Source organism: Humulus lupulus, chromosome 3 (genome assembly GCF_963169125.1).
Source record: "Humulus lupulus chromosome 3, drHumLupu1.1, whole genome shotgun sequence".
Classification (NCBI taxonomy): Eukaryota; Viridiplantae; Streptophyta; class Magnoliopsida; order Rosales; family Cannabaceae; genus Humulus; species Humulus lupulus.
In genome coordinates this window covers 13317922-13341582 of record NC_084795.1, presented here as the reverse complement: position 1 = coordinate 13341582, position 23661 = coordinate 13317922, and the positions used below count along the sequence as shown (strand labels likewise).

Here is a 23661-nt window from a genome sequence, read left to right as displayed (position 1 = left end):
TACGTAGATTTATGTACTAGAATTAGAAAGAATTATTGTTTTATACAAGTGCAAATTAATGTGTAAAATAAGGCCTTTGACTTTCGTGTCATTAACTTCGCCACCCATAAGAACTTAGTCTGGACCCTACCTTCCCAGATTACGCGTTTACCCATTTCAACCTTGAAATCAACTTCGATCAAGAGATGTTCATGAAGTTTCATCATCTTTATTCACTTCGGGATAAACTTGCATATATCATCCATTTCCAGAACATCCCACTGAACACAAACCATCTTTGTTGAAGAAAAAGACCCAACTCTATTATAGTTTTCAATGTCTTTTGCACTATTTTTCCTTCTCTTTCTAAGTTTATTACCAGACTCTGTTCTTTCTGATCCTCGAGCTACCGAAGCAGCTCTAGTATGTACCCCTAATAACACTGCCTCAATGGACCAACGAAGACCCTTTATCACAAACTTCTTAGCGACCTTGGACGCTTTGAGCCCATTGATTGCTCGACAAAAATACGCAGCTGTGATTAATGGGACTGGTAATACCACGGTTTACACTTTTGGGGAGTGCATGAAAGACCTTTCTCAGGACGATTGTAATCTCTGCTTTGCTCAGTGTAAGACCCAGATCTTAAGGTGCTTACCCTTCCAAAGGGCCGTTCGTGGGGGTCGACTTTTCTATGATGGGTGTTATCTAAGGTACGATTCTTACAATTTCTTCAATGAAAGTTTAAGTAGGCAAGATAGAACAGTTTGTTCTACCGGTGATTTTAGTGGGAACCGGACGATGTTTAGAGCTAATGTTTTGAAGTTGGTGAGGAATTTGAGCGTTGAAGCACCAAACAATGATGGGTATTTTGTGGGGTCAATGACTCGGGGGAATACAAGTGTTTATGGTTTGGCTCAGTGTTGGGAGTTTGTGACTGGAGCTGCTTGTGAAAAATGTTTGGCTAGTTCTGTCCAAAACGTTAGTTCTTGTGCTCCCAAAGAAGAAGGGAGGATCCTGAATGCTGGCTGTTACTTAAGATATTCAACAAAAAAGTTCTATGACAATTCAACTAGTGCTTCAGGACAAGGAAATGGTGGTGAGTTTTTTTTTTTTTTTTTGGAAAGTTCTAAGATTTAACCTTTTAGAGAGAATTTTCTGCTCACACATGGCTTTCTGTGACAATGTAGCCAACTATATTCAAAAGTGCAAAATATGATCTGTTTGTGACTTTGTATTCGTCCTATAGTAATTTGCAATGTGGTTGGATGTTGAAAAGTACAATTTCTTGATGCTTTATAGAAATAAAATCCATTGAAAGTTACAGTTGATATGTATCATAACAATTCACCACTGAGCTGATTTAACTACTTTTTTTTAAATGCTTTTCTTTCCTTTCAAATGTGTAATAAAATAATCATGTTTTGAATCCTAATGTTTCTCAGGGAACCGCCCCTTGGCTGTTATCTTGGCTGCAACATCTGCTGGTTTGGCTCTTCTCTTCACTATTGCCGCAGTGATTTTCTTCTTAAGAAAAAGAGTACTGAGAAAGAGGCGAGGTAATTGACTTGGTTGCGATTTTTCAATTATGACATTATGTGAGCTGAGCTCCTTCGATTGTACATTAAAACTATTGCTTATTTCATCAGAGAAGAAGCAACTAGGTGCTCTTTTGGACACTGTGAACAAGTCCAAACTGAATATTTCGTATGAAGTTCTTGAAAAGGCCACCAATTACTTTCATGCCTCCAACAAGCTTGGACAAGGAGGATCTGGTTCAGTTTATAAGGTAATATTTGATTTTTCTAAGTTACATTCTTTATGAAGTTGTTGTTTTTTCTTTCCCTGCATTGAATAACATCATGTTATGTTATCTTACTTTCTTTCAGGGTGTTCTAACAGATGGCAAGGTTGTTGCGGTAAAAAGGCTTTTCTTCAATACAAGACAATGGGTGGATCATTTCTTTAACGAAGTGAATTTGATAAGCGGAATTCGACACAAAAATCTTGTTGAGCTGTTGGGATGCAGCATTACAGGCCCTGAAAGCCTTCTTGTTTATGAATACGTACCAAATCAAAGCCTTCATGATAACTTATTTGGCGGTACCGAATTCTCCAAAAGCTGAACTTTTTCAATGTTGAAGCAATGATCATTTCTAGTCAGTTTTACTTATCCTTTGTTTATCTTTGAATGAACTCAGCTCTAAAGAATGTTCGGCAACTAAGCTGGGAGTCAAGGTATAAGATCATATTGGGCATAGCTGAGGGCCTGACCTATCTTCATGAAGAATCAAACTTGAGAATCATTCACCGAGATATAAAACTAAGCAACATTATGCTTGATGACGATTTGACACCGAAAATAGCTGACTTTGGATTAGCTAGATTATTTCCAGAAGATAAAACTCACATTAGCACTGCCATTGCTGGCACACTGTAAGTTCAAAATAATTTACTTGGTGATGATTTTGATAGCTAAAATCCCATCTCTAATATGAAAATTCAATTGACTTTTCCAGTGGTTACATGGCTCCGGAGTACATTGTTCGTGGCAAGTTGTCTGAGAAGGCAGATGTTTATAGTTTTGGAATTCTGGTCATTGAAGTAGTATGTGGAAGAAGGAACAATTCTTTTAATCAAAACTCAAACTCTATTCTACAGATGGTAAGGTCTTTCTTTCCAAAATAGATAAAAAACTCTCATACATCAGGTGATAAAGACTTGCAAAAACCTTGTTTTAATTTTTTTTTAACCATTATGTAAAGGTTTGGAGCCATTATGGAACTGGCACACTAAGTGAAGTAGTTGATCCAAGCCTAGGAGGCAATTTTGAAGCTGAAGAGGCGTCTCGGTTACTCCAAATCGGGCTACTTAGTGTACAAGCCTCTGCTGAGCTGCGACCATCAATGTCAGCTGTTGTGAATCTTCTGACCGAAAATCATGAGATTCCGCAGCCAACGCAACCGCCTTTTCTAAATTCTGGTTCCACAGAGATTGTCAGAAGCATCCCTTCTAATGAAGGCTACTCTTCTAAGCATGAGTCTAACACACAGTCCTCAGGGAACAACATGACAGAAAGCTGGGTTGAACCAAGATGAGATGAACATTTTCTTTTCTTTGTGAATCAGTTTGTATATTACTTCCACATTCTAAACACACACGGCTCCATTATCATTCACCAGAACTGAAGATTTAGATTTGAGCTTTAGCTTTGTAAATATTTTGATTCTTCCTGAGTTCATCTAAATGAAATGCCATTTGAAGGTAAGCTGATTCAAGCAACGTCACTAGTAGTTAAAAAGAGTCCCTAGCTATCTCGCCATGCAGCATTTATCAGAGTTTTGCCCATATTTTTTAGCCTGTAAATTACTTGTAAAGAAGTACTCTTTTGGTAAAGATTTGAGAATATGCTAATAGTTAGTATCATTTTTATTATAATGAAAATGAGTGGTATTATTTAGAGTAAATGCTGAATTTAAATGACAAAATGGTGTGTCCTTCGTACCAAGTTTTCATAATGGTGTTATATCAGGGTTGTTTTCGTAACTAGCCATTTTAAATGGTTTTGTTTTCTCACTAATATTGATATTTGTTATCATACGTACAAAGAAGATTCTTTTCTCGTACAACTTATATTTAAAGCGAGATTTCAAAGAGAATGAATATTTAAAATTGTTTTCTTTACCTTAAATCTGTAGTTATCCTTAATAGTTTATAATAATACAAACTTTGACTTACTCCACCGTTTTCTCTAAAGATTATAATAACATAAACTTGACTTTGTATTTTGTTGACCATTCGCTATTTAGGACCTAACCATTTGGACGTATTGCAATGAAAAATGGCAAAAATTCTACAAGTAAAGATTAAAATTCAAAAAAAGAGACTTATTTAACAAATCATTGAGTCTTAAACTTAGACACGTTAATGCAACCGGTATCTTATAAGTTATAATCCGAAGGTTCAACAACAAACCAATTTATTAATCAATTTTTAAAATAATTTGGTATCGATTAGTCTATTTATATCAGTAATAACGACACAATTTTTGGTTGGACTGGAGTGGAGGGACTTGTCGTATTACTATAAATCAATATTATCACATGTTTCTTGGATTGATTCAAGGCTCATGAAAGGCGACGATTTGAAAAATAAAAGGAAGGTACATGATTGTTATAATATCATAATTTTATTTTATCATTTTAAACTCTACTAATCATATATTCAATTTTTTAAAACTCACAAACAATTTTCAGATACTAAATCAATCATATTTTAAAAATTATGTTTTGAGACTATAAATTCATATTTTTATTTCAGAAATACATTTTTTATAAATACAATTTTTCAATCACCAACTAATCAAAACCATATACCTTAGTATTGTTGTAATAAGATAGAATTGTCTTAATTCCAAAATGTTAAAATGTTCAGCACCAACCATATTTATTTATTTACTTTTTTTTAAATAAAGACCAACTTGATCTAATGAACAAGATAAGGATGGCATGCCAAATTTGGTAAAAATTTATTACAATTATTAATATTAACATTAATATTTTAGAAGGATAGTAGTAGAGGCCAGGCCACCACTAGAAATGGTGGTAGTTGAGTCAATTCTGAAATAAAGTCCAGTCAGTCTCCTCCTTGCGCACATGTAACGTTTCTTTTACCACATAATTTGATTTTATATTTTTCTTTGTTTAAACCAATTCAACTTCTCAATCATATTATTTGGAATAATGGTAGTTATTTTCATAATTATTGTGAGCATTAAAAGATATATATTTTGTAGCAGCTAAAATTATCTGTGTTTATTAGTTACAAATAAACGATCATTTTTACTGCAAAACAGTCCTTGCTTTGCTTTTTTTTTTTTTTTAAAAAAAACTTTTTTATATTAGTTACTAAAATTAAATAGCTAATAGACTATGATTTTTTTTTTAAATAATAATAATAGCTAGTAGGCTGGTTAAAGAGAATATAATTTGATTTGCTTAAGTAAGTTTTTGAAGTAATGGTCATGTATTATTATACACGATGGGAGCCAATCACATTTATTAAAATTAAAATTTACTATTTTAAAAAATAATAATATATCACTAATATTTAAATATATATATTGATTACACATGTCATTCCTCCTGTTAGACAAAATAATACCATTATCTACAAACGAATATGTTGACTAACCCACTATGGCTAGACTACTACAAAAAATGGCATTTGATTGACTCGTACAAAAAAAAATTCTTATACCAATGACTTTAAAATCAATTCTTGAGGATGAATTGATTTGCCAGATATATTGACAATAATAATACTAGTATTATATATATATATAATAAAAATTAATGGTTTCCTTTCCAGAATAAATTATTTTAAAGATTTTTAGGCAAGGAATTGTAATCCTTTACAAAATTATACTTATCAACATCATGCTTGGTTATGATCAACACAAAAGAAAGATAGTTTTTGCAAATTACTGTTGTAAAAAGTAGGATTTATTTGACATTTACCCTAAAAAAAAAAAATTATTTTATTCACAGAAAAATATTTCCAAAAAAATAAATACTAGTGTTTGGCATGATTGACAATATTTCTACGACATAATTTTTTTTATAAATTTTAAAAATTAAAAAACTTATAAACAACAAAAAATTACTATCAACGTTCCTATAAGTAAAACAATTTTTTAGTCAATTTCTCACAACATTTTTTCTCTCCTTAATTTTGTCTTCTCATTTTATTTATTATTTATCTCTCCTCGCGTCATTTTCTCTTGCTTAGGATTCTTCTGAACTATTGTTTTCTCTAAATATTATTTTTATATAATTCTCTTGTTATTTTTTTTTCTATCATCATCTTATATCTCTTCATTTTTTATATAATTTCTTTATCCAACTTATCTCTTTTTTTAAGCTTTCTATGCGCTGCATTGTCTCTTTCTAATATACAATAACTAATTTATTTATTCAAATATTTTTAAAAAAATTTAAAAAGTATTTTAAGAAATTATTAGTTCCCCACAAAAAAAAAACATTATTAGTCAAATACATTTATATTTTGAAAAAAATATTATTAAATATTCTTCTTTTTGTTTCTTGGCATCTTAAAGTGCTCATTACCACATGAGGTGGCTACTTATGGTTGGTTAGTAATATCTTATAATATTTATTAAATTTAAGTGTGTGGAACATATATTGGATTGCATCAATAAGGTACGTCATCTACTTGTGTTGTTACTCAATGTTGCCATCCATCCAGTTAAGCTCTGGACATCCTATTGCTTCCGAGGTGAGGGCATATCTATCAATGCCTTAATCTTGTCCGGATTAACCTCTATCTCTAGTGCATTACTATAAACCCAAGATACTTTCTCGAAGACTCTCCGAAAGAGCATTTTTGTGGGTTAAGTTTCATGTTATACTTTCATAGTTCAGTAAAGCATTCTACGAGATCGTCGACACAGTTATCGTTATGTTTCGATTTAACTAACATATCATCAACATAAACTTCCATGTGTATTTCCAATCTGCTCAGCAAACACCCGGTTCACGAGCCTTTGGTACGTGACCCCAACATTTTTGAGCCCGAAAGACATGACATTGTAGCAGTACAACCCTTTATCAATTACGAAGCTCGTATGTTCCTGATCTGGTGCATACATAGTGATCTAGTTATATCTAGAATAAGCGTCCATAAATGACATGATGCCATGACCTGTAGTGGCGTCTACGAGCTAATCTATCCGAGGTAAGGGGAAAGAGTCTTTAGGGCATGCCTTGTTAAGGTTTGAGTAGTCGATACAGGTTCGCCATTTGCCGTTGGGTTTCGGGACCAACACTGGATTGGCAATGCAATCAGAATAAAAGGCATCTCGTATGAATCGCTTTTCCTTTAACCTGTCGACCTCCTCCTTGAGAGCTTTCTTTCTATCATATTTATTGAATTTAAATGTATGGGAACATATATTGGATTGCATCAATAAATTATTGCCAATTCTCATAAAAAATACACATTTATCTAAAACATTAGTTTTAACTGCAAAAATTCACTCTTTTTTGTTGGCAAAAGTTCACTCTATTCCTACTGGTCAAAAGAAGTAAAATAGAAGAAAAAAACTATTTCATTGAATTATTATCCAGAATCCTCCCACTAGCACCACCATTAAATTTAAAGGAAGGTTCAGATACGCAAAAGTGGCTGTAACTCAACAGTAAAGTTGACTTTTTCGACGACGAAACCGCGTTCGGGTTGACATTTTTATTTTTGGGAGGAAAATCCACAATTCATGTTTCGAACACTTTGACTTGAAAGAACATGTTTTTGACAGATATATTATACCTTCCAAACATTCAATACCCATTTTATATATATATATATGTATAGTCTTTAATTTTGAGCTTAAATTTCACTAGGAGACTCCTACGCCTCCTGACTAATCTCGTAACTACAGCAACCCAATCTATGTGCGAACACCAGGTACAACTCACTATTCTTATCTAATTTCATATTAATTGTTTTGGTTAATGTTTTTGGATCTTATCAGATTCAATTTACATGCTTGATCGGTCCTATTTAAGAAAACATCTCAATATTACATGAACTCAAACTTTGATAATGATACAGTTGTATAGCTTTCAAGATTTTCTACATAAATCTATATAAGTTTCGGTTTGATATCACTCGACTGTATTGATCTTGATCTTGTTCTACAACTGCTTCATCTCAAGTACTCAAGAAGATGAACAGAGTCATTCAGCTGGATCATATATTAATCCATTTATTTGAAAACTGTTAGCATTTTCTCTAATTCAGTAAAGATAAGATTTAGTCAAACAATCGGGGCCGTTGAACGCCGGCGACGGAGGAACAAGGGTGGTTTGGGAGTTGGGTTTGGTAAAGGAGAAAGTTCAGAAAGTAGGGTCGTTGTCGTGTAGAGATGCCTACCCAATAATTCAATGCCGACAATTAAGTTTTTTCTTCTAGAATTGTTTTTTAAAAAATTTATTCCTAAAAACTGAAGTGGGTCCCGACGTACTATCCAGCTGAGCTTGTGGGATCTACGACCATTTAGGTTCAGGTTTGTCTTCACTTCCAAAACTTGATATGAAAGTCTATCAAGGGATGAAGCAGACAAACCACTTGATTTCCCACCAATTTTAGTGTCGTTTGGCTGTTGAAAGCTTTCGTCTTTTGTCGTTTAATATCTTAGTCGGACGTGAATTCAGATAGCGTGAACGAGAAACCAGAGAAAATGAGCTGAACCCGTCACAACGCACTGTCTGAATATGAACACCAATAAAAAAAAAAAGTTGACCATTTTTTTGGTTTAATCTTTGAATAAGCATTCATATATTCATTTTGTGCCACAAGAAAACAGATCAAAGCAGAGAATATGACGATAAAACAGACCATGCCGTTGCTGCTGATGATAATTCTTCTGCTATTCCAAACTTCAATGGCCGATCCACGTGCGAAGATGGTGAGCATCACGTGCGGGACACAATTGGAGCACAACAGCACCCTATTCGTTCCAAACTTCGTGGCCGTAATGGAGAACATCAGTGAACAGATGCGAACTGAGGGATATGGAAGCGCCGTGGTGGGGACAGGGCCCGACGCCAACTTCGGGCTGGCCCAATGCTACGGCGACCTCTCGCTTCTCGACTGCGTCTTGTGCTACGCCGAGGCTCGTTCGGTTCTTCCCCAGTGCTTCCCTTTCAACAGTGGTCGAATCTACCTCGATGGTTGCTTCATGAGAGCCGAAAACTACAGCTTTTTCAACGAGTACAAGGGACCCGAAGACAAAACCGTTTGCGGGAACAAGACCCAGAAGGGATCGGGGTTCGGTGTTTCGGTTAGGCAGGCGTTGCGCATGGTGGTTTCCGGGGCTCCGACGAATAAAGGGTATGCAAAGGCTCAAGTGGGTGCGGCGAATGAGTCGGCTTATGTGATGGCCGATTGTTGGAGGAACTTGGACCAGAGCTCTTGCAGAGCTTGTTTGGAAAACGCTTCGGAGACCATAACGGGATGCTTGCCTTGGTCGGAGGGTCGGGCTTTGAACACTGGTTGCTTTATGAGATACGACGATAAAGATTTTCTCAACAAAGAAGCTGGCAGTGGGACTTCAAGTGGTGAGAAATTTGTGGTTTGGCTTGCATTTGATAATGGATTTGTTTTGTTGTGTTTAAGGATTATATTAAGGTTGTTTAGTTTGTTTTTGCAGGAACGAGAGTAGTGATCATAGTTTCGGTTGTGAGTTCGGTTGTCGTTTTGGCGGTTGCATTGGCTGTTGGACATCATATATGGAAGAATAGATACATACAAAAGAAACGAAGAGGTAAGAAGAGCATTACTCGTTGCTCAAACTACGTATATGGAAATATACATACAAGTTAGAATGAATATAATATTTTGTTAGAAACGCCCCCAAAAAATTTATCATTATGATTGAAAAGACGACAACACACGTATAGTTGTGTAAAGAAGCTATATGAACAGTACATTATAGTAAAGAATCTAGGACCTATTTGGTTGATATTACTTGCTAATTTTGGCTGTGTATAAATTCTTGGTATTTCAGGTTCAAACGAGGCAAACAAGTTAGTGAAAACCTTGAATGATAGTAGCTTGAATTTCAAGTATTCTACATTGGAGAAGGCTACTGAATCATTTGACGACAATAACAAGCTTGGACAAGGAGGATTTGGATCAGTTTATAAGGTAATAAGCCCTCTTCATCTCTCCCTTTATTATCCTTTTTTCTTTCATGTCCTTTATATCTGTGATATTTAGCATCAGAGAAATTAGTCAACCTCAACTACTAAGGACATAGTTTGAAACCACTTTAGAAGATATATTTGCCAGAAAAAATACACATAATTAGCTTATTCAATTGCAGGGAGTTTTACCTGATGGAAGAGAGATTGCTGTAAAGAGGCTTTTCTTTAACAACAGACATAGAGCAGGAGATTTCTACAATGAAGTCAACATAATAAGCACTGTGGAGCACAAGAACCTGGTCAGGTTATTGGGTTGCAGTTGTTCTGGCCCTGAAAGCCTTCTTGTGTACGAGTTTTTGCCTAACAAGAGTCTCGATGGTTTCATCTTCGGTATGAACATAACCCTGATCACTGATGAGATTTTGAACATTACTTTGAACTCCAAAATACATGCTCTAACACTAAGAAATAAATTCTACTTATGATTTAGATCAAACTAGAGGCAAAGGACTGAACTGGGAGAAGAGATATGAGATCATTGTTGGCACTGCAGAGGGTTTAGTTTATCTTCATGAGAACTCCAACATTAGGATCATTCACAGGGACATCAAATCCAGCAATATCCTCTTGGACTCAAGGCTTCGTGCTAAGATTGCTGATTTCGGGCTGGCCAGGTCTTTCCAAGAAGACAAGAGCCACATCAGTACAGCCATTGCAGGAACATTGTGAGTTTTTTTACTAGTATTACTTTTTTCCTTTTTTAGTTGAAGATTAACATAGCTCATCTTGGAAAAATGTACTGAAACCTAATACTATGGTTGGTCTGCTTTATAGAGGATATATGGCTCCGGAGTACCTAGCTCATGGCCAATTAACAGAAAAAGTGGACGTTTATAGCTTTGGGGTGCTTGTGTTGGAAATTGTTACTGGTAGACAGAATAACAGGAGCAAAAGTGCAGAGTACTCGGACAGCCTAGTCACACTTGTAAGTTTTAACATGCACAAACTCTTAATTGATGAAACAAAAATGTGAAATTATTGACACTGAATTTCATTTGATATGATTTTTGCTCTTTGGTCAAAACAGACATGGAAGTATTTCCAATCTGGGAGAGTTGAAGAACTTTACGATCCCAACCTGATGTTACATAACTATAGAGACAATCAGGCAATGAAGAACCAAATATCTAGAGTGGTTCATGTTGGACTTCTGTGCACCCAAGAGAGTAGCTCCTTGAGACCAACAATGTCAAAGGCACTGCTGATGCTAACCAAGAAGGAGGAGCAACTTCCTCCTCCCACCAGCCCACCTTTCATTGATGAAAAGACAATGGAACTCAATGACACATGCGAGGACCCTTCTTATCCTCTCAATGGAGATGATGATGGTTCTATTGCTAATCTTACTCATAGTTCTTTCTATCCGAGATGATGGCAAGTGGTCAAAGAGAGGAATCTTTTCTCCGGTGAGTCCTGATTCCCAGGATTTCAATCTGTTCTCACTTCAGCCAAGTGAAGGCAATCTGCAGCCATCTTTTGATGGGAATTATTTTGAAAATGAAGTGCGAAAGGGCTATTATAGATTTGTAAATAGTGTAATGATATGTCACATGTGCACAAACATTTTGTGCACATACATATGAGCGGAGCTGAACCCAATTTCATGTTTTTGAATGATCTGAGGAAGTAGATGGACTGTGAGAGTGCAATTTGTAAAGATTTTGGGGTTACTCCATTACAATTGTATTATCTAGTGAGTTCACAAACAATAAAAACTTCCAAATTTTCGACAAGTAGACAACAGATTAAGATGCATATAATAAAAGGAAATTTGAGTAGAATAGTGACAAATATATTTTTTGTTGTTTTTGGCAATCTTGTCTCACATGTTGAGAAATAACATGTTTCTAGGAAAAGCATAAACTCAACGTTTTGCTACTAAGTCTCCCATGAGGCCTCCACCAATCTCGTAATGTCTCCCTTCGAAAAAACCTACTTCCAATGCCAACTTCTCCAATTCCTTACCTGACCATAAAAAAATAACTTTTGATTCTAACTGACTATTCTAGTGCATGTGTTGTCTATGAAGCACTAAATGAACTTTGAGGAGAAAAAATCAATAATGACCGCAGGGTCAATTTAATCAAAACAGAAAATCATGATGATGAGATACCAGGGGAAAACAATACCTGTTAAGAATTCTCTGATTGAACTTTTCAAATATCTGTACTCCTGTTCAAGCCCATAACTAGTTGCAACTGGGACAACAACATTGTCGATCATCCATTCCTAGCAAAGAGAAAAACATCCAAACCTTTTAAGATCTTATTTATGTAAGCAGCAAATGCAGAATAGTCCTGGAAATAAAAATTGATATTTCATTATATAAAGGCAGAGTACACATTTCAAATCAGGTGAAATATGCAGCAAGATGAAACATAGTGAATATTCATTTACAAGCAAGGACCAGTATATACTGTGTTGAATACCTGGATGAAGGTACTAACTGGTAGGGTGCTTTTATTAAAGTCAAGAATAGATACTCTAGAGCCTGAAAAGCACAGCAAAAACAATAAACTTAACTATGAAACAACAAAATCACAAAAAATTCGTACTTTCAAAAGAGGATGATAGCAAATGTAAGCTACCTGCTTTTAGCACTCTATACATCTCCTGCAAAGCTTTACGCTTATCTACTACATTTCGAAGACCATAACCCATAGTAATAGCATCAAAGTGACCATCAGGAAAGGGCAAATCAAGTGCGTCACCTTCGACCCACCTTCAAAGCAATGCTTAACATAATTATCAATTCCAATATCTGGTGATCATTGATATACAGAATACAATATAAAGTACTAAGTTGAGAAAACATGTTGGCATGTTTTTTTTTTTTTGGTCATAATCGAAGAACCACAAATAATGAGTTGAACAACCACAAGTGACAAAATTTACCAGTGCTCACTCAATATTCTTGTAGCAGGGTTTAGAGGCCAACTGCTGCCTCGACGCAGCAACTGATAACTGCTCCTTTGAGAAATCAAGACCAGTCACCTTCGTATTGTGACAATCAAACATGATCAGATTATATGTTCCCATTCCCAATTCACATAATATAAATTCATGACAATAAATCAAAATGGGGTTGCACATAATTTACTTCCTCATTACAATTAACACATAATGTGATCTCATAAAGTCAAATTCAATTTTAGTAAACCAGAGAATGTTGTAAGAGAAAGAACCAACCTGGCCACTGCACCCAACTTTCTCAGACAAGAGGAAAGCCAAGTCTCCACTCCCACAACACAAATCTAAAACACAATCTCCCACTTTTGCCCTGTTCCACAAGTCAATACATCACACATATATTTATGATAATAAACCAAAAAAAAAAAGTTGTAAGCTTGTACAGTTACATACCCACTCCAGGAAACAGCCATTCTTTTCCATATTCGATGCTGACCCAGACTCAACAAATCATTTAACTGCAATAGAAGAAGAAGATTAGGTAGCTTGAAGCGAAAAAGAAGCATATACCAAAAAAAAATGTGAGAATGAGACGTTATCGTAAACAGGGGCAATGCGATTAAACAAAGCTCGACGTTCTGTAGTACATCGAATGGGGCGGTGGGCGGGTGAAGAAGAGGACGATAATGGAAAAGGTGTCACCACTCTGCAAATCATTTTTCTTCCCTCAATTCTCACCTCACCTCATCTGCATCTGCAATCTTCGTCTTAATTAACAGTCGAAAATATAAAATGGGCCAGCAGCTGGCTGGGCTGAGCTGGGCTCTAACTTCGGTTTAATGAAGGGAATTTTTTTTAAAATATGGCTTTTACAATGGAAAAGTTGAGAATCACCCATTTTTGGAAGTAGTTATTTAAAATTAGACATTAAATATATTTAGTTGAACTTTACCCATTATTGTCACGAGACTTCCCAAATTATTCTTATTTGAGAACATGGTTATAAGTGTTGTTGTAATTTGTATTATATGTGTCATATTATAGTTAAATTGGAAATGCATTATAATTGTAGTGTGTCATATATATATATATATATATATGTGACAACTATATTTATAGGAATGTATTCAATCTATGAAAAATTATTCTTTAAAATATAAAAATCAAAGCTTAAAATGTAAACCATAAATCTTAAAATGTAAACAACAATCATTTAAAATATAAACATCAAGACATAAAGTCTAAACTACGACCCTTTAAAAAGTTTAACCTCAAGACTTAAAATTTAAACCACAACTCTTCAAAATCTAAACCACAAAGCTTAAAATATAAACCACCACTCTTTAAAATTTAAACCACAAGCCTTAAAATTTAAACAGCAATTTTTAAAAATATAAACCATAAGGCTTAAAGTTAAACCACTAGACTTAAAATCTAAACCGCGACCATATAAAATATAAATCATAATCTTTTAAAATCTAAGTCACGATTCTTTAAAATTTAAACCACTAGTCTTTAAAATTCAAACCACAAGATTTAAAATTTAAACAACATCTCTTTAAAATTTAAACCACAAAGCTCTTAAAATTTAAATAACAATTCTTTAAAATTTAAACCGCGATGCTTGAATTTAAACCACAACTCCTTAAAATTTAAATCACGATACTTAAAAGTTAAACTACTTGGCTTAAAATCTGAGCCACGATCATATAAAACATAAACCATAATCATTTAAAATCTAAATCACGATTCTTTAAAATTTAAACCACTAGTCTTTAAAATTTAAATCATGACTCTTTAAAATTTAAACCACGACTCTTTAAAATTTAAACCACAAGACTCAAATTTAAACTACGATTTTTTAAAATTTAAACTATAATGCTTAAAAGTTAAACCACTAGGTTTATATTGAAATTTAAACTACGACTCTTTAAAATTTAAATCATAAGACTTAATTTTAATATTTTATTATATTGAAATTTATAGGTATTTTTTCTAAAAAGAAAATTAGAAAAAAATTATTTAATTTTAAAATTAGAATTCAATATATCTTGATAAATAAAAAGTGTTTATGTAACATATTCTTGGTTTAATAGTTTTTATTTTTTAAAAAAGAATAAAATTATCATATTTAAAAAAAAAAACTGTAGACAATGTTTTGGTTTATTTTTAAAAAATTATGCTTATGTCTTTTTTTATAATATATGACACTGTTTATTTATTTAAAATTTATATGGTAGTTAAAAAAAATAAAAAAAATAAACTAATACATTTCTTATATAAAACTAAGGAAATATGCATTTCACATTGTTTTTACCTAGTATATTATAGATGATATAATTTATAACTTTTGTTTCACTCGTAATTGTTGGAATAAATATTTGGATCAGATTGGAGTGGGAAAATTAACAAAGGATAGAATGAGAATTTTTATTAAAAAAAAGTGGGTATAAATTGAAATGTTTGAAAATCATAGTAGTTGCGAAAGGGGTATTTAAAAACTGGGCACGAGGTGTAATTTCCTCCTTTTATAACATTGGTAATTATACTTATGGGAAGATTTATTAAAAAAAATTAAAATATGAGTGTAACGACCCCAAATTCGCTAATGAGGCTTAAGGGCCTTGATTAGTGTGCCGGGAGGGCATTATTGGGTTAAATGTGAATTGAATGATTTTATTGATTTAAATGCATAATTATATGATTAATAATGCTTGTGCGATTATATTGGTATTAATGTGATATGTGTATATGGTAATTGTCATTATTATGTGGGTAGGTCTGCAGAGCACGACTCGAGGCAATCCTAGAGCTAGTTAGCGGGGGAAAGTCACAACAGGGCTTAGCAGTTGACTTTGGATAAGTCAAGGGTATTTTAGGTATCGGGTAGCTATTTAGACTATCGGGTTATGAAAATAAATATATGGAGATATATTTGAGGTTAGGAAGTCTATGCGGGAATATTGGGGAATTTTACCGTTTTGCCCTTGGGGACGTTTCCGGCACCCCGAGCCTCGGGGTTGACTTAACGGGATAAGACTAAGCTTAAGCTTTAGAGAAACATTAGATAGAAAATTAAACCGACTTCTTCTTTCTCTCTCTCTCTTTCAAGGAGGAAACATAAAACACTGAGAATTTAGGGGATTGAACTGGGAATTTGCTAGGAATTCAGTGGGGATTTGGAGCTAAGCTCAGAGATTATCCAGGAGATACTTAATCAAGGTTGAGGTAAGGATCAAACTATGTTTTTTAAGTTTCAATTCTGAGTTTTCAGCTGGGTATTGAGGTGATTTCAATTTTGATGTTTAAGGTGGAATTTGAGCTGGAAAGCTTTGGAAATTAGCTGGGTTTTGGTTAGGGAAATGATTCCATTGAAGAGGTAAGCTTTAATTTATAAATTTAATTTATAAATTAGAGGTTTAAATCTAAGCTTTGACCGGTTGGTTTTGAGTGTTTATGCTCTTAAGTTTCAGGAATTAAAAGCATGATTTCTATGAGTTTAAGCTAAGTTTTTCTGTTGAATTGTGTGGCTTAACTTGTTCTGAAAGTGTGGGGATTGTTGGGTGTTGAAATGGGAAGCCTTGGGATGGTTTTGGGTGAGGTTTAGATGTTGGAAATGGTGGGAATTCTAAGTTCGAAGGGAAGGGTCGCGGCTCTGTTCTTGAGCGCTGCAGCCCTAGGTTGAAGATGAGCCAAGGGGGGCTCGACCGAAGGTGAGCGCCACGGCGCCCAAGGCAAGGGCCGCGGCGCGTGTCTCCTTCCAGACAAGCCCTTGGCTCTGTTTTGAGGGCAGGGCCACGGCTAAGCTTCAAGGGCCGCAGCCCTTGGGTGCACACTTGAACATTTGGGGATTTTAGGCATGGGAATGTGGTATAGAATGCTCGGGATCTGTAACGCCCCAACTCCAGGGACCTCTACAGTGCACATTGCAAACAGTGCTAAACTCGCTAATCGAGTCAAGTGGCCATAAACGTGTAACTAAATGTGATTAGCGGTTTAGGGATTAAAAATTTCGGTTGAGATGTAACGTTTCACTAGAACGTTTAATATATACATTGGGATCCCAAAAATATAATTTCAGAGTCTATTACAAAAGAATATTTACAACAGGCCGTTCTAAGCGGCAAAACAAGGTTTAACCCTAGTTCCTCTTTCAAACCTCGCCCAAGTATTGGTCGAGCAGCTACGTATGTACACGTCATCACCTAAGCTCTCCAACTCAAGGATGGTCCAGCTTCCTTTTGCCTTTACCTGCACCACAAAGCACCCGTGAGCCGAAGCCCAGCAAGAAAACTCATATGCTCATAAACAGTCATATCATGATATCAAATCATATTTGGCATGCCTAGCAATCATAGCTCTACTCAGCATGCAAATGAATTCAAACAAATGCTGGGGTATCCAGGATAAGAAATCCTGGCCTTCTGATTAGAGGACTATCAAGTCAATCCTAATCAGATGAGTGTCGTAACACTAGAGGTTCCGATAAACCATGCTGAGTGACCAACAAGCAAGTCACTAGGGGCCTCAATGCCCAAGCCATGCATATGATGATCAAAATGATCATACGGAGCTCATAGCTCTGATCAGATGAGTGAATATCACTTGAGGTTCTGGTAAACCATGCTGAGCGACTGACAACCAAGTCACTAGGGGCCCAGTGCCCATAGCCGTGTAACGACACCGTTACCTAGGCTTTCCTGCAATGGCTCTTATCAAGTGAGTGACTGACAAGCATGTCACTAAGGGGCTGGTACCCATAGCCATGTGACCTAACAGTCACAGGGTTCGCTGGCCCTGGCTCTAGATGACTAGCCTTTGGCTAGATAAACGCTTGTTTATATTCATCGAACTTGAGGTCGGTCCTGCATTAATGCTCTTTGAGTCATTCAATGCAGAAGGTCGATTAGGTCTAATTGACATAGCTTGCACTAATCACACTAGGGTCGTTCTGACTAGTGAGTTAGCGCAATGTGACCAGTGCCCAGTACCACTGCCGAACCTGACTAGTGAGTCACAGCTTCACAGTTGATACTAACACCTTTGCCAATTTTGACTAATGAGTCAGCCTTGTGTGACGTGCCCAGTACCACTGCCGAACCTGACTAATGAGTCACGGCTTCATAGTTGATACTAGCACCTTTGCCAAATCTGACTAATTAGTCAGTACTATGCACAAGTAAGCAATGCTATCAATGTGTATCATATGCCAATTATCCACAAGAAGGGCATTCAGCATGCTTACTTAACAGTTGCTAGCATAATTATGATCATGCACAAACACAGAGACTCAAGCTCTGACCAGTCTCATACTCATCATTCATGGCATGCCCTAATCACATGTTTCTCATACATCACATACATCACACTTAGTCATCCAGCATGCCTCAACAATAATCATATGCAAATGGGCAAGATTGCCAAGCATTCATTATGCTATCAATTTTTACATTTAAACATCCAACATGCATCGATCATAGCCATGCATGTCACACATGGGGTGCAGTTTTCTTACCTTAAAGTCGAGCTAGAATGATTTAAAGAACGACCCTTGAGAACGATCAACTTTTAGTCCCTTAGCGGTCACCTAGTCATAACCAAATATGGAACACCATCAATAACACGATAATCAAAGGTTTTCAAACCAATATCTAGCCTCCAAGAGATCAATCCAAACTAATCCAAGTAGTAGGGACACTCCCAAGGCCCATAGCTAAGTTCCCGGGGTCAAAACGAGCAAACGGGGTGAAAACAGGGCAAGGGCTGCGGCCCTAGCACCTTGGGCCGCGGCCCCCAGGGTTCTCTGAGGCAAGGGCCGCGGCGCCCTCCATCAAGGGCCGCGGCCCCCAACCCTGGGTCATTCCCAAACGTGTTTTAAGCACTCCAAATCCTCCAAAAACATACCCAAACATTCCCCAATCATCAAATCAAAGTTCCCAAGCTTCCCAATACTCCAAAACCCTCAAAACCCAAGGTTCAAACTAACCAAAAACTCAACAATTCACAAAGTCCAATTCTAAGCTTAAAAACTTTAAGAACATAAAACTTCAAACTTAAATTACCTTTGATTGGGTTGTTTTCCGTCAAATCCTTCGGTTAAGAAGCTTCCAATCTTTCCTAGGATCGCTATGCCTCGACCCTCGCTTGATTCCGACTCCTAGAACTCAAGATTTCCTAAAAAATGTTCAAACGGTATAACGGACTGTCGAGAGAGAGAACGAGAGGTTTTCTAACGTACGTTCTTATCTGGGAAGCAACTTCAAGCTTAAGTAACCTCAAATAAAACCTAGTGCTCGGGGTCCCGAAAACAACCCCGGGGATACTATAGTCAAAACTTCCAGAATTTCATCATGATCTCAAATACTCCCAATCTATCACCAAATAAACATTTCTATTACCCCAAAATTGACCCCGTTATGACAAAACCGCTAATCCATAGATATGACCGTCTCAAGCCGAATTGCTCGAATATATCTCCATAATAATGAAATCTCATTCACAAATTACAATATTCATCCAATGGCCAAATTACCAAAATGCCCTTGCAATTAAAATATAAACCCATAAGCATGCATTCACTATCATATACTAATATAATTCACATAAACATGCATATAATCATTAAATACCATAATAAATCAATTATGGCCCTCCCGGCCTCCTAATCAAGATCCTAAACCTTATTAGGAAATTTTGGGCATTACAGGATCGATTTCACCACCGTGCTTGGTGGGATTCGATTGTCCGGAAGTTAGTTTTGTACCAGAAAACCTATATTTGGATATTAACGAAACCTACTACTTTGGTTGTGACTAGGTGTTAAACGCTTAGGCTCAGGAACGGATCGTGCTTGAGAAGAGTTGCTCGTAAACAATAACTGCAAAGATCAAAGGTAAGAAAACTGCACCTGGTTGAATATCTGTGATGGGACTAAGGGTTCTTGTAATGCCCCAAATTTCCTAATAAGGTCTAGGACCTTGATTAGGAGGCCAGGAGGGCCATAATTGCTTTATTATGCTATTTAATGATAATATGCATGTTTAGGTGTATTAAATATGTATGTGAACCCATTTGTGATTAATTGGGTGATTTTCATATTTTGGCCATTTCGGGCATTTTTGGCATATATGTGAAATGGACGTGGTGCTTTGTTATTATCTGGCTATGCCAGGGTTACCCAGCACAAGACGATCCTAGGAGGTAAGCTAGTGGGAAAGTCACAATGGGATTTAAGCTTGACTTGGAGTAAGTCAAGGGGTATTTAGAGCATTACCGGGTTATTGGGTAATGGGAATTAACATTTGGTGATAAATTGGGAGTTAGTAAAACCAGGGGGAAATTCTGGAAGTTTTGACTATAATGTCCCCGGGGGTGTTTTCGGGACCCCGAGCATTAGGTTTTATTGGAAGCTACTTAAGCTTGAAGTAACCTTTTAAGAAAATAAAAAGAACGATCTGTACGTTCTCTCTCCCTAAAGTTCCCTTTTCGTTCCCGATCGCATTTTCGAAGGTATCTTGAGTTCTAGGACTCGGAATCAAGCAAGGATCGAGGTATATCAATCCTAAGGAGAATTAGAAGCTTATTAGCCGAAGGATTTAGTTGGAAACAACTCAATCGGAGGTAATTCAAGTTTAAGTTTTAAGTTTTTAAAAGTTTTTAAGCTTGAATTGGGCTTTGTGAATCGTTGAGTTTTTAGGTTGTTTGAACCTCGGGTTTTGGTGGTTTTGGACCATTGGGGAGTTTGGGAACTTTGATTTAATGATTTGGGAATGTTTAGACATGTTTTTGGGAGGTTTTAAAAGGTTAAAACGAAGGAAAAATGGCTGCCCCGAAGTTGGGCCGCGGCCCTGTTCTTGGGCGCCGCGGCCCTTGCTCGAAGAAGCAGGTGTCAGAATTTGGCCTTGCTGGGCGCCGCGGCCCTAGCCTCAGAGAACCCTGGGGGCCGCGGCCCAAGGTGCTAGGGCCGCAGCCCTTGCCCTGTTTTCACCTCGTTTGCTCGGTTTGACCCCGGAAACATGGTTTTAAGCCTCGGGATCATTCCTACTACCCGGATTAGTGAGGATTGATGTCTTGGAGGCTAAGTTTTAGTTCAAGGGTTGGTTTTAGAACTTGAACTCATTGGATCATCATTTGTGGTTGTGACTAGGTTAACACTAGAGGCTTGGATCAGGATCGTGCTTGTGGCTCATTTGTTGGTAACCTGTGCTTGGACCTAAGGTAAGAAAACTGCACCCCATATGTGACATGCATGGTTATGATTGATGCATGTTGAATGTTTAAATGTAAACATTGATAGCATAATGAATGCTTGGCAATCTTGCCCATTTGCATATGATTATTGTTGAGGCATGCTGGATGATTAAATGTGATGCATGTGATGCACGAGAAACATGTGATTAGGGCATGCCATGAATGATGAGTATGAGATTGGTCAGAGCTTGAGTCTCTGAGTTTGTGCATGATCATAATTATGCTAGCAACTGTTTAGTAAGCATGCTGAATGCCCTATTCTTGGATGATTGGCATATGATACACATTGATAGCATTGCTTACCTGTGCATGGTACTGACTAATTAGTCAGAATGGTCTTAGCGTGTATCACACAAGCCATCAAAGATGAGGTCTAATTGACTGTCAGCATCGAATGACTCAAAGAGCATTAATGCCAGACCGACCCCGAGGGTCGATGAATGAAATAAGCGCTTGGAGGCTGGTGGCTTACTTAGCAGCCACTCTCCCATTTGAAACAGTGACATGCTTGTCAGTCACTCAGTATGGTTTACCAGAACCTATTGAAGACTAGTGGCTTACCTAGCAGCCACTCTTCCACTTGAATTAGTGACTTGCTTGTCAGTCACTCAGTATGGTTTACCAGAACCTATTGAAGGTTAGAGGCTTACCCAACAACCACCCTTCCATTTGAATTGGTGACTTGCTTGTCAGTCACTCAGTATGGTTTACCAGAACCTATTGAAGGTTAGAGGCTTACCCAACAGCCACCCTTCCATTTAAGTTAGTGACTCGCTTGGCGGTCACTCAGCATGGTTTATCGGAACCTCAAGTGTTGCGACACTCATTTGATGAATATTATAAGCGCTTGAAGGCTAGTGGCTAACCTAGCAGCCACTCTTCCATTTGGTTAGTGACTTGTTTGGCAGTCACTCATCTGATTAGGATTGACTTGATAGTCCTCCAATCAGAAGGCCAGGACTTCTTATCCTGGATACCCCAGCATTTGTTTAAATACATTTGCATGCTGAATAGAGCTATGAATGCTAGGCATGCCAGATATGACTTGAAATCATGATATGACTGTTTATGAGCATATGAGTTTTCTTGCTGGGCTTCGGCTCACGGGTGCTTTGTGGTGCAGGTAAAGGCAAAAGAAAGATGGACCATCCTTGAGTTGGAGAGCTTAGGTGATGACGTGTACATATGCAGCTGCTCGACCAATACTTGGGTGAGGTTTGAAAGTGGAACTAGGGCTGAACCCTGTTTTGCCGCTTGGAACGGCCTGTTGTAAACACTTTCTTGTAATAAACTCTGAAATTATATTTTTGGGATCCCAATGTATACAGTAAACGTTCTAGTGAAACGTTTTATCTTAACCAAAGTTTTTAACCCCTAAACCGCTAATCATACTTAGTTACACGTTTATGGCCAAACGGCTCGATTAGCGAGTTTAGCACTGTTTGCAATGTGCACTGTAGCGGTCCCTGGAGTTGGGGTGTTACAGTTCTCTATTATGTATGCTTGAAAAGATGGTATTATGCCATGCAAGCTAATTAGTGAACCAACGGCCTAAGGGTGCCAAGGGTTACACTAGCGCACAGGGCGCGACTTGGCCACTGGTAGCCAAGGACAGCTTAATATGCACTGAGCTCGGTTTAAGCGGGCCGGAGTCAGTGGAGTAAACAGAGGGTGCGGCCTAAGTTGTCGGCCCTGATTATTATGTGATATGAATGTTATAAGTGTTTGATTGCATCCATGATTCTGAATATATGTTGAATGATATTATGTGGATTACTTGATGAGAGTTCATGTTTAGTGATCTGTTATTACTGTTTGTGTTGCACATTTTTTCTTGCTAGGCCATGGCTCACGGGTGCTACGTGGTGTAGGTAAAGGCAAGGGCAAACTTGATCAGTCTTGATTAGGAGAGCTCTACGAGCGGAATGTACATGGCCAGCTGCTCAGCCGCCATGGTTGAGGTTTAGGCAGGGACGCGAGACCCAAAGATTGTTTATTTTGCCTTAGAATGGCTAATAATTGTTTGTGAACTTTTGGAAGTCTGTAGACCTACTTTTAACTCTGTTTCTTTTGGGATCCCGTGTATATAACAGTTTAAATACATAAAATGAAACTTTTGAGACCAAAACCTTTTTAACCCTAGCTCATGCAGGTTTAGTGACACGTTTTTTTTTTAAATTAATGACTTGATTAGCAAGTCTTGCACCTTTATAAGTACACAGTGTAGCGGTCTTGGCTATCTAGGGCGTTACAATGGAAAACACAATTAGTAGCTAATTAAAATATGGAAATGTCACATTATTTTATTATAGTTATATTTTCTTTAATTTTGAAGGTAATTTTATTCTATTTTTTTAATTTTTAATTTTTTCCTTCACTTTTTAATTATTTTTTAGTTATTTTTTCTTTCTTTTTTTCATTACTTATTTTTTCTTTCTTTTCTACCAATTTTTTCCTTCATCCTTTTTTTCTTTCCATTTTTCCATTTTTCTTCTTCTTCTTCCTCTTCTTCTTCTTTATTCATTTATCTAATTTTTTTCTTTCATTTGTATTGTTTTGTTTTTTTTGTTCATATTTTTTCAGTTTTCTTTCTTTTTTTCTTATTTTTTCATTCTATTTTTTTTTTATTTATTATTTTCTCATTCCATTTTTATTTCTTTTTTCACACATATGAGTTTTTTTTTTCTTTTTTTCTTCTTCCATTTTTTTTTCTACCAATTTTTTCTTTCATTTT

The 23661-nt window shown here is 36.5% G+C and overlaps 3 protein-coding genes across 5 annotated transcripts; 2 read left to right on the top strand and 1 right to left on the bottom strand.

Annotated features, from left to right (window-relative positions):
• The first annotated feature begins 86 nt into the window (after window positions 1-86).
• On the top strand, window positions 87-3505 carry LOC133822149 (cysteine-rich receptor-like protein kinase 3). Its single transcript, XM_062254385.1, has 7 exons — window positions 87-1078; window positions 1425-1538; window positions 1629-1768; window positions 1869-2082; window positions 2181-2415; window positions 2499-2643; window positions 2745-3505. Exons 1-7 carry the CDS (start codon window positions 316-318, stop codon window positions 3075-3077), a joined length of 1944 nt encoding a protein of 647 aa, XP_062110369.1. The 5' UTR covers window positions 87-315; the 3' UTR covers window positions 3078-3505.
• A 3664-nt stretch (window positions 3506-7169) lies between these two features.
• On the top strand, window positions 7170-11500 carry LOC133822146 (cysteine-rich receptor-like protein kinase 2). 3 transcript variants are annotated; one of them, XM_062254381.1, is made up of 8 exons: window positions 7170-7464; window positions 8366-9119; window positions 9212-9325; window positions 9569-9708; window positions 9887-10097; window positions 10198-10432; window positions 10542-10692; window positions 10795-11500. In XM_062254381.1, the coding sequence occupies exons 1-8, from the start codon at window positions 7450-7452 to the stop codon at window positions 11137-11139; spliced, it is 1965 nt and encodes a 654-aa protein (XP_062110365.1). In that variant the 5' UTR covers window positions 7170-7449; the 3' UTR covers window positions 11140-11500. The 3 variants fall into 3 exon arrangements, with proteins under 3 accessions (XP_062110365.1, XP_062110366.1, XP_062110367.1); XM_062254382.1 differs by having other exon boundaries at window positions 8359-9119; XM_062254383.1 differs by lacking the exon at window positions 7170-7464 and adding an exon at window positions 7486-8065.
• On the bottom strand, window positions 11417-13442 carry LOC133822147 (2-phytyl-1,4-beta-naphthoquinone methyltransferase, chloroplastic). The gene is made up of 8 exons (XM_062254384.1): window positions 13272-13442; window positions 13131-13195; window positions 12957-13047; window positions 12673-12761; window positions 12356-12489; window positions 12197-12258; window positions 11897-11996; window positions 11417-11732 (listed from the first exon to the last, which is right to left on the bottom strand). Exons 1-8 carry the CDS (start codon window positions 13392-13394, stop codon window positions 11632-11634), a joined length of 765 nt encoding a protein of 254 aa, XP_062110368.1. The 5' UTR covers window positions 13395-13442; the 3' UTR covers window positions 11417-11631.
• Between the last annotated feature and the right edge of the window lie 10219 nt (window positions 13443-23661).

Excerpts from the sequence above, each read along its gene's own strand:
- LOC133822149 (XM_062254385.1), top strand. The coding sequence starts at position 316 with ATGTCTTTTGCACTATTTTTCCTTCTCTTTCTAAGTTTATTACCAGAC. Across the intron at positions 1,539-1,628 it reads AGTACTGAGAAAGAGGCGAG|AGAAGAAGCAACTAGGTGCT; the intron begins GTAATTGACTTG and ends TTATTTCATCAG. Across the intron at positions 2,083-2,180 it reads TCATGATAACTTATTTGGCG|CTCTAAAGAATGTTCGGCAA; the intron begins GTACCGAATTCT and ends GAATGAACTCAG.
- LOC133822147 (XM_062254384.1), bottom strand. The coding sequence starts at position 13,394 with ATGATTTGCAGAGTGGTGACACCTTTTCCATTATCGTCCTCTTCTTCA. Across the intron at positions 13,048-13,130 it reads ATGGCTGTTTCCTGGAGTGG|GGCAAAAGTGGGAGATTGTG; the intron begins GTATGTAACTGT and ends CTTGTGGAACAG. Across the intron at positions 11,997-12,196 it reads CAGTTAGTACCTTCATCCAG|GAATGGATGATCGACAATGT; the intron begins GTATTCAACACA and ends TCTCTTTGCTAG.
- LOC133822146 (XM_062254381.1), top strand. Across the intron at positions 9,120-9,211 it reads TGGCAGTGGGACTTCAAGTG|GAACGAGAGTAGTGATCATA; the intron begins GTGAGAAATTTG and ends TTGTTTTTGCAG. Across the intron at positions 10,693-10,794 it reads CGGACAGCCTAGTCACACTT|ACATGGAAGTATTTCCAATC; the intron begins GTAAGTTTTAAC and ends TGGTCAAAACAG.